At 42.2% G+C, this 10,000-nt stretch overlaps 1 protein-coding gene across 1 annotated transcript in view; it reads right to left on the reverse strand.

Moving 5' to 3' along the window:
- Positions 1–10,000, reverse strand: part of LOC308149708 (voltage-dependent T-type calcium channel subunit alpha-1H-like) — a gene marked incomplete at both ends in the record, with an annotated part of 81,141 nt that overhangs the window by 28,809 nt on the left and 42,332 nt on the right. The window contains 3 exons of the mRNA XM_080522606.1: positions 4,120–4,220; positions 4,598–4,900; positions 5,038–5,237. Coding sequence (XP_080378732.1) covers positions 4,120–4,220; positions 4,598–4,900; positions 5,038–5,237 — 604 coding nt within the window. The remainder of the gene's footprint in view (positions 1–4,119; positions 4,221–4,597; positions 4,901–5,037; positions 5,238–10,000) is intronic.

The raw sequence follows: 10,000 nt of genomic DNA on the forward strand, positions 1-10,000 counted from the left end.
AGAGAATTGAGGTCACCCTAATTTTCAATGTCGTGTCGTCGCGACATACCGATTATTCAACAAATGTCATTGGGAAACTGGTTCTGTTCCTGTATAAAAAATGTTTTTTTTTTGCCTCAATTTACAAGCAAGATTGTCTATATGATTTTTTTTTTTTTTAAATCATCTAGCCAGATATTTATATTCTGTAACCTTCTCTATGACAGACCCATTTCTAGTCGATGTATGCAAACTATTTTGAACAATATCTCTATTGGCCTAGAGAACACCTTGAATTTAGTTTTGCTTGCATTGAGTAGCTCCTCTTGCAGAGCATTAAATGAGATTTGTAGATTGTCAATAGCTGATTGTAGCAAAGTCTGCAATGCAGTAGATGATTGTGTCATCCACATACAGATGAGCTTGACAACCACTCAGGGATAAAATAATGCCATTAAATTAAATAGTGAATAAAACGGGCCCCAGGATCGACCCTTGTGGAACACCTTTTGTAATGGGTCATAATTCTGAGCTCTCCCCGCTGTCACACATTGGTGTCTACCAGATAAATAGCTCTGGAACCATAACAAGCACTGTCAAAACCGTGTGCTATCAAAACCACACTATTTAGAAGAAGAGAATGATCAACCGTATCGAATGCTTTTGACAGATCAATAAATAGGGCAGCACAATGTTTCTTTTTGGTCCAGGGCGGATACTATATCATTAACAACTAAAGTGGTGGCTGATATTATACTATGATTACCGGTAGCTCTAAAACCAGACTGATGAGGGCTTAAAACAGAGTGGTTAGAGAGAAATGCTTTAACTTGGTCATTCATCAATGATTCCAGGATTTTAGCTAAACAGGATTTATATTATATGACTACTTGCACACTACCTGATTACTTGAACACTACCTGACTACTTGAACACTACCTGACTACTTGCACACTACCTGATTACTTGCACACTACCTGATTACTTGAATACTACCTGATTACTTGCACACTACCTGATTACTTGCACACTACCTGATTACTTGCACACTACCTGATTACTTGCACACTACCTGATTACTTGAACACTACCTGATTACTTGAACACTACCTGATTACTTGAACACTACCTGATTACTTGAACACTACCTGATTACTTGCACACTACCTGATTACTTGCACACTACCTGATTACTTGAACACTACCTGATTACTTGCACACTACCTGATTACTTGCACACTACCTGATTACTTGCACACTACCTGATTACTTGAACACTACCTGATTACTTGAACACTACCTGATTACTTGAACACTACCTGATTACTTGGACACTACCTGATTACTTGCACACTACCTGATTACTTGCACACTACCTGATTACTTGAACACTACCTGATTACTTGCACACTACCTGATTACTTGAACACTACCTGATTACTTGCACACTACCTGATTACTTGCACACTACCCGATTACTTGAACACTACCTGATTACTTGAACACTACCTGATTACTTGCACACTACCTGATTACTTGAACACTACCTGATTACTTGCACACTACCTGACTACTAGAACACTACCTGATTACTTGAACACTACCTGATTACTTGAACACTACCTGATTACTTGCACACTACCTGATTACTTGAACACTACCTGAGTACTTGAACACCACCTGACTACTTGCACACTACCTGATTACTTGAACACTACCTGATTACTTGAACACTACCTGACTACTTGAACACTACCTGATTACTTGCACACTACCTGATTACTTGAACACTACCTGATTACTTGCACACTACCTGATTACTTGAACACTACCTGATTACTTGCACACTACCTGATTACTTGCACACTACCCGATTACTTGAACACTACCTGATTACTTGAACACTACCTGATTACTTGCACACTACCTGATTACTTGAACACTACCTGATTACTTGCACACTACCTGACTACTAGAACACTACCTGATTACTTGAACACTACCTGATTACTTGAACACTACCTGACTACTTGAACACTACCTGATTACTTGAACACTACCTGATTACTTGAACACTACCTGACTACTTGCACACTACCTGATTACTTGAACACTACCTGACTACTAGAACACTACCTGATTACTTGAACACTACCTGATTACTTGCACACTACCTGACTACTAGAACACTACCTGATTACTTGAACACTACCTGATTACTTGAACACTACCTGATTACTTGCACACTACCTGATTACTTGAACACTACCTGAGTACTTGAACACCACCTGACTACTTGCACACTACCTGATTACTTGAACACTACCTGATTACTTGAACACTACCTGATTACTTGCACACTACCTGATTACTTGAACACTACCTGATTACTTGAACACTACCTGACTACTTGAACACTACCTGATTACTTGCACACTACCTGATTACTTGAACACTACCTGATTACTTGCACACTACCTGATTACTTGCACACTACCTGACTACTAGAACACTACCTGATTACTTGAACACTACCCGATTACTTGAACACTACCTGATTACTTGCACACTACCTGATTACTTGAACACTACCTGAGTACTTGAACACCACCTGACTACTTGCACACTACCTGATTACTTGAACACTACCTGATTACTTGAACACTACCTGATTACTTGCACACTACCTGATTACTTGAACACTACCTGATTACTTGAACACTACCTGACTACTTGAACACTACCTGATTACTTGCACACTACCTGATTACTTGAACACTACCTGATTACTTGCACACTACCTGATTACTTGAACACTACCTGATTACTTGCACACTACCTGACTACTTAAACACTACCTGATTACTTGCACACTACCTGATTACTTGAACACTACCTGATTACTTGCACACTACCTGATTACTTGAACACTACCTGATTACTTGCACACTACCTGATTACTTGCACACTACCCGATTACTTGAACACTACCTGATTACTTGAACACTACCTGATTACTTGCACACTACCTGATTACTTGAACACTACCTGATTACTTGCACACTACCTGACTACTAGAACACTACCTGATTACTTGAACACTACCTGATTACTTGAACACTACCTGACTACTTGAACACTACCTGATTACTTGAACACTACCTGATTACTTGAACACTACCTGACTACTTGCACACTACCTGATTACTTGAACACTACCTGATTACTTGAACACTACCTGATTACTTGCACACTACCTGATTACTTGAACACTACCTGAGTACTTGAACACCACCTGACTACTTGCACACTACCTGATTACTTGAACACTACCTGATTACTTGAACACTACCTGATTACTTGCACACTACCTGATTACTTGAACACTACCTGATTACTTGAACACTACCTGACTACTTGAACACTACCTGATTACTTGCACACTACCTGATTACTTGAACACTACCTGATTACTTGCACACTACCCGATTACTTGAACACTACCTGATTACTTGCACACTACCTGACTACTTGAACACTACCTGATTACTTGAACACTACCTGATTACTTGAACACTACCTGACTACTTGCACACTACCTGATTACTTGAACACTACCTGACTACTAGAACACTACCTGACTACTTGAACACTACCTGACTACTTGAACACTACCTGACTACTTGAACACTACCTGAGTCCTTGACTACTTGTACTGTATCATATTTCATTTCATGTTATTTGTATTATTGCACAGCATTTTGAACTATTGATTCCGTCACTTTATCACTTCATTATGACTTTCTTTACTTATTTTACCTCACTCAATTTTAGTGATTTTGTATCTTGCTGCAATGCCAATGTTGAAGAACCTAAGCCAAAGAATGTACTCTTGTGTACCTGTACTTTGGATATACAGTAATAAAATAAATTCAGATTCTGAAGAGAGAGAAACTCAGGGTTGTTTGTTTGAATGATGGACATGAGATGCCATTTTACCGGCTCTTGGTAGAACAAAGATGTCAAAACCATATGACGGAAAATGTCTGTGTTTGTGTGTGTACGTGTGTGTGTGTGTGTGGGGGGGGGGGGGGGTGTGTGTGTGTGTGTGTGTGTGTGTGTGTGTGTGGGCGTACTCACTTGTTCTTTGGGGAGAGTAGGTATAAGGCCCACTCCTCATGCTCTCTGCACCATTGAGGCTTATAAGGTTCCAATATCGCCTTCACCTTCAAACACACACTCTGTAAACAGACACACACACACACACACGCACACGCACACGCACACGCACACGCACACGCACACCCACACGCACACGCACACGCACACCCACACACACACACACATTAATATCACACACACAACCATGGACCTCAATAAATAATGTATTAAGAACATTCTTGGTCAATATCTCATAAATTAATGAGATCAATGAATGAGTACATGTATCGGATGGTCACATATGGCTGCTTGACACAAAAACAAGATATTAAATCATTCATGAATCCATTCACAGACACAGACACAGATACAGATACAGACATACACACACACGCGCACACGCACACACACACACACACACACACACACACACACACACACACGCACGCACACACACCTGCTCAGCCTCCTCCTCCTCCTCTTCATCGTCATAGAAACGGGAGGCCAGGGCAGGGTCATCGTAGAAACGTTCAGGGAGGTGAAAGGTCGTCCCGTTACAGTCAGGGGGGCGGAGCATGGGCACCTGTAGGAACTCTGATTGGTCCAGAGACTCCTCCCTCCCGCTCAGATTGGACCAGCCCGCCTCAGACCCCGCCTCCTCTGACATCAGAGACTCTCTCTCCCCTGATTGGCTCTTCCTCTGCAGGCTGTGGGCTCGGCCAATACTAGACCAGCTGGACCGCCGACTGTCCCAGGGTGACTAACGTCATGGCAACCAATCACAAACATTATCATTACCACACAATCAATCAGTATAATAATCACATCCTCAAGTGTTTGTGTGCGTGTGTGTGTGTGTGTGTGTGTGTGTAGTATGTGTGAGGGTAGAGAACTCACCGGTGACCTCGAGGCGAGGGTGTTGGTGTCCGTGGAGACGCCGCTGCCTCGCCGGGATTGGCCGAGGTATGTTGTGGGCGTGGCCGTGGTGTGCATGATGACAGGCGGCGGCCATGGCGACGGGGTCGGGGGGAGGGGCCTGGAGGACCTGGGGTTCAGGAGGCCGTTGGGGGTCAACATCAAGGCCTGGAGCTTGGCCTCTGGGGGGGGGAGGGGAGGCCGTCAACACACATGGAAAAGACTTAAAGCCCACATCTAGAGCAGGGGGTCTCAAAGTGTGAGGCGTGCCTCCCCAGGGGGGCGCCAGAGAACTTCAAGGGAGGTGGGGAGCCTGTGAAATAACATTTGGTTGAATGTTTTTGAATGAATTGTGATTTTTTTTTAAAAAGACTTGTAAAGAAATTGCAAAGAAATAATGGGAGAGATGTATGTTACATTTGAGGACATTGCAGGCTGTATTGCGTTCATTAATAAATTAAATAAATGTAGCCTTGCGCCTTGCTTTATAGTTAGTCACTCGCCAAAACATCTGTTAGCAACGGATGTCTGGCTAGCAACGGATGTGAGGGAGAGTGTGAAAGAGCATGAGAGAGTAAACATTTTAAAAGAATCTGACACCAGCAGTGCCACAGCCTGAGCCTTCTGGCAGCAAACCAAAACGTAGGAAATACGATGAAGCGTATATCAATTTAGGATTTACCTGGATAGGTTCAAACGACCTCCCACGACTGCAATGTCTCATTTGCAAAGAGGTGCTGGCTAATGACAGCATGAGACACGCAAAACTTCGCTGCCATCTAGAAACTAAGCACAACGAGCTAGCATCCAAACCACCAGAGTTTTTCCAAAGGAAAAAGGAGAAAAGCGGCTCATTCAACAATTCAGTCAAACTAATGTCAAGGCTACTGATGCATCATATCAGGTGGCATTACGCATTGCCAAAGCAGGTAAGCCGCACACTATTGGGGAAACCTTAGTGCTGCCAGCTGCCAAGGAGATGTGTGCCATAATGATGGGAGAGACAGCAGCGGCTAAACTACACCCTATCGCATCAGACAGACCAGTACCGTGGCTCGCCTAGAATTGACGCCTTCTGAAACATTTGATTTGAAACGATGGACTCCACGATGGTTGTGTTTTTTCGCTCAGTACAATGTTTTTGATAGCTGGCACAACACTGTTGAATTTACTGTCAGAGAAAAGTGCTATTATGCCGTTGGATTGGTGATTACCGTATACCGCTGTAGTTTGTATGTTAACTTGTGTTTAGTCAAAAGAAATGTCCAAATAGTTTGGGCCAGCCCTAGGGGGCGGGGGCGTGTGTAAGTCACAATTCTCTTAGGGGAGGCTCACTACACTGTCTTGGACTTTGAGAACCCCTGGGGCCTCATTTATAAAAAAGTACTTGAACGTCATCTTTGACTTGCACGTGAGCACATTTTTCGAAACGGACGTAAGCATTATTTATAAAACAGGCTGCGCTTGTTTAAAATTGCGTACGTACTAAAGTCTATAAATACCAAATATACTTGAAATTGAACGCAGGTGAATGAGCTTTGTATTTACGCCCTGTGATAGCGGCTCAATTATAGTGGCTGAATTAAGCCAAGTGAGCGGGAGAGGGCAGAGAAGGGTGGCTTCTCGGTAAGTTGCATTTGTAACATTTGATCATGACAACCAGTACTCAAGTTGTAAAAGAAATTTGATCCAAAGTACTTTCTATAAATGAGGCCCCTGATCTAGAGGAAACTTGTGTATGGAACTTACAGGTAATACATATGGCATACAAAATGCAGGATAGATTGTCACAGCACCGTAAGACACACACACGCACGCACGCACGCACACACGCACGCACAGACACACACACACACACACACACACACACGCATGCACACACACACACACACACACACACACACACACACACACAGACACACACACACACACACACACACACACACACACACACACACACACACACGTCAGTTAACAAAGTTAAGCATTTCTAAATTCAGAATGAATTCCAACCCTGATCTATCTGAAAACACAATACAAAGAGGAAGCCCTTTAAAGCCGCAATCCAAATTCGTTCATGCAAATCCATCCATTCTTTTTTTTAAGCTACGTTTTGGTATAAAGTCGGGGCTGGGGAAAATAAACTCACTCTAATATTGATAGAGAGGAAATGGAAGGAGGAACTGTAAGAACTGAAAATCATAGTTCTGAACATAATATTCCCAAGCTCTCGGTTTAAAAACGATGAGGTGTAATCAGTTATGATAAGGCAAGAACAACCGTACCAAGCGTTTTGGGCATTTATTGAAACTAGGATATGTGTGTGTGTGTGTGTGCACAGTGTGATTGAAAGTGAAAGTTTCTCTGAGGTGAGTTTGGCATGCAATTTAAATTACAAATGTATCGTCTGTTGAATCCGTCTATTGGAGAGGGATGCTGCTAACGGTTAGCCTATGCTTTCGGTAGACAAGTAGAAAACGCCCTTGAGGAGAGGACGTCTCTACTGGCCTATGAGGAAACCTCAGGGTAAGATGATATTTGACCTAAACATGAACAACAGGCTGAAACATCCCCATAACTGAAGCCATAACAATGTTACTCTCTTGTACTTGTATAATGGGATGTAATAAACTTTTGGCACACATGGCAATTCAAAAATCATGAATCTTGAATTATTATTATTATTATTATTATTATTATTATTATTATTATTATTCAGCAATTTAAACAAGTTTGTTTCCTGAGGGTTAGCTGACAACCCCACTGACAGATGACAGGTAGATAATGACAGGTAGTGTAATGATAATGGGGGAGTGGTGGTCTTGTGGGAGTGGTTGGGGTGGAGTTAACCAGCTATTGTTCCCACCCATTACCTCTGTGAAAAACGTCTCTGAAGACTTTGACCTTGGTTTTCTCAAAACTGTGATTTGGAGGGGATCAGCATTAACATATCCATAACTTCTGTTTCAGATTTCAACATATGACACCTCATTTTAAAAACAATCTACCCTTTCATAATCTGGAAAAAAACAGAAGAAGAAGATTTTGCCCTACTTGCGGACTTTTTAACCATGCCCTGTCACATATGTATTGAAGAAGAATGAAGAAATTAAGACTATACAGGAAGTATGCTTTGTCGGAATATACACTTTTCTTCAAATATTTGGAGATGATTCATACCCAACATATCAGTTGCCTCTATATGTCATTATGTCAATATGATTGAAAGAAATAGAAGCCGCACACTCAGGTTCCAGATGCTTTATTAGGACAACGGTTTCGGCCGTAGCCTTTGTCAAGTCTTAAAATGTATTTGAGTCAGATTTATTTTCAGGCCAAACTATTCCTAAAATGTCCCCAGAGGATTGTCATGACGTAGATCAATCGCTTCTACGCCTTGGTGAGGTTACAGCAGCTATTCAAAAGATGCAACGTGGGAAATCTCCAGGCCCAGATGGGTACCCTGTAGAATTCTTTAAGAAGTTTTCGAAGCAATTAGCCCCTTTATTATTAGAGATGTTCGATGATTCATTACAAAGGGGTACTTTACCTCAGGCTTCCATCTCTTGACTCCTTAAGAAGGATAAAGACCCCACAAACTGCTCCTCTTATCGTGCTGTGTCTCTCCTCAATGTGGATAATAAAATATTAGCTATGGTGCTGGCGTGTAGACTAGAATCTGTTCTCCCAACAGTGATATCTGAGGATTAGACAGGCTTTATAAAGAATCGTCATTCCTTCACAAACATTCGTAGACTACTAAGTATTATTGGTCTACCAAGCTCTCAAATAAGCCCTGAGGTGGTAGTCTCATTAGATGCGGAAAAGGCCTTTGATAGAGCGGAGTGGGACTATCTGTTCTTTACACTGAAACAGTTCGGATTTGGGGAAAAGGTGCTGTCGTGGATACGCGTGTTGTACATCTCCCCCCAGGCCTGTGTCACAACCAATGGCTCTAGTTCTAAATTCTTCCTCCTCACACGTGGGACACGCCAAGGGTGCCCATTGTCGCCATTGATTTCTGCTGCTGCCATTGAACCCCTGTCCATAGCGCTCAGAGCTGACTCCTTGTTCTCTGGTGTCAGGAGGGGGGGGTAGTGAGCATAAAGTATCTCTTTATGCAGACGATCTACTGCTCTACATATCAGACCCCCTGGCCGGTATCCCAAACATTTTGTCCCTTCTAAATATTTTTGGGAAGCTTTTCTGGTTACAAATTAAATCTACAGAAAAGTGAATGCTTCCCAATTAGTGATCTAGCCCGAAATATTTCCCAATCCCTACAGTCTTTCCATTTAGCGAGTACTGGTTTTAAGTATCTGGGCATTAATATCTCTCAATCTCTTCACTCCCTTCGTAAACAACATTTTATTACATTAACAACAAAGGTGAAGGCCGATTTACAGAGGTGGAGTGACTTACCCTTATCCCTAGGTGGCAGAGTGCATTCCATTAAAATGAATATATTACCCAGATACTTATACTTATTCCAAAGTCTCCCCTTATTTCTCCCCAAGTAATTTTTTCTTGATTTGGATAAGATGATCTCCTCATTTATATGGGTGGGCAAAACTCCAAGAATTAAATTGTCCTTACTACAAAGAGACAGGACACAGGGAGGGCTGGGCTTACCAAATTTCAGACTGTATTACTGGGCCGCCAATCTTCACAAAATTGTCGTATGGATATGAACCGGACAGTAGCTGGTGTCAACTTGAGGCCAGTTCTTGTCCAATCTTCCCTCCCAGCTTTGGCTTGCAGTGATATGCCACTGTCACCGACAAAATATAGTAAGAACCCAATTGTTGTGTCAACATTGAGGATCTGGGCCCAAATGAGAGGGACATATGGGTGGACCACGCTCTCCATGTCAGCACCCATCTGTAATACCTTCTAATACCCATCTGTCTTACCTGCTAAACCTGCTAAACTCGATTCTGGCTTT

The sequence above is a fragment of the Nansenia antarctica genome (assembly GCF_963989245.1).
Source record: "Nansenia antarctica genome assembly, chromosome: 2".
Classification (NCBI taxonomy): Eukaryota; Metazoa; Chordata; class Actinopteri; order Argentiniformes; family Microstomatidae; genus Nansenia; species Nansenia antarctica.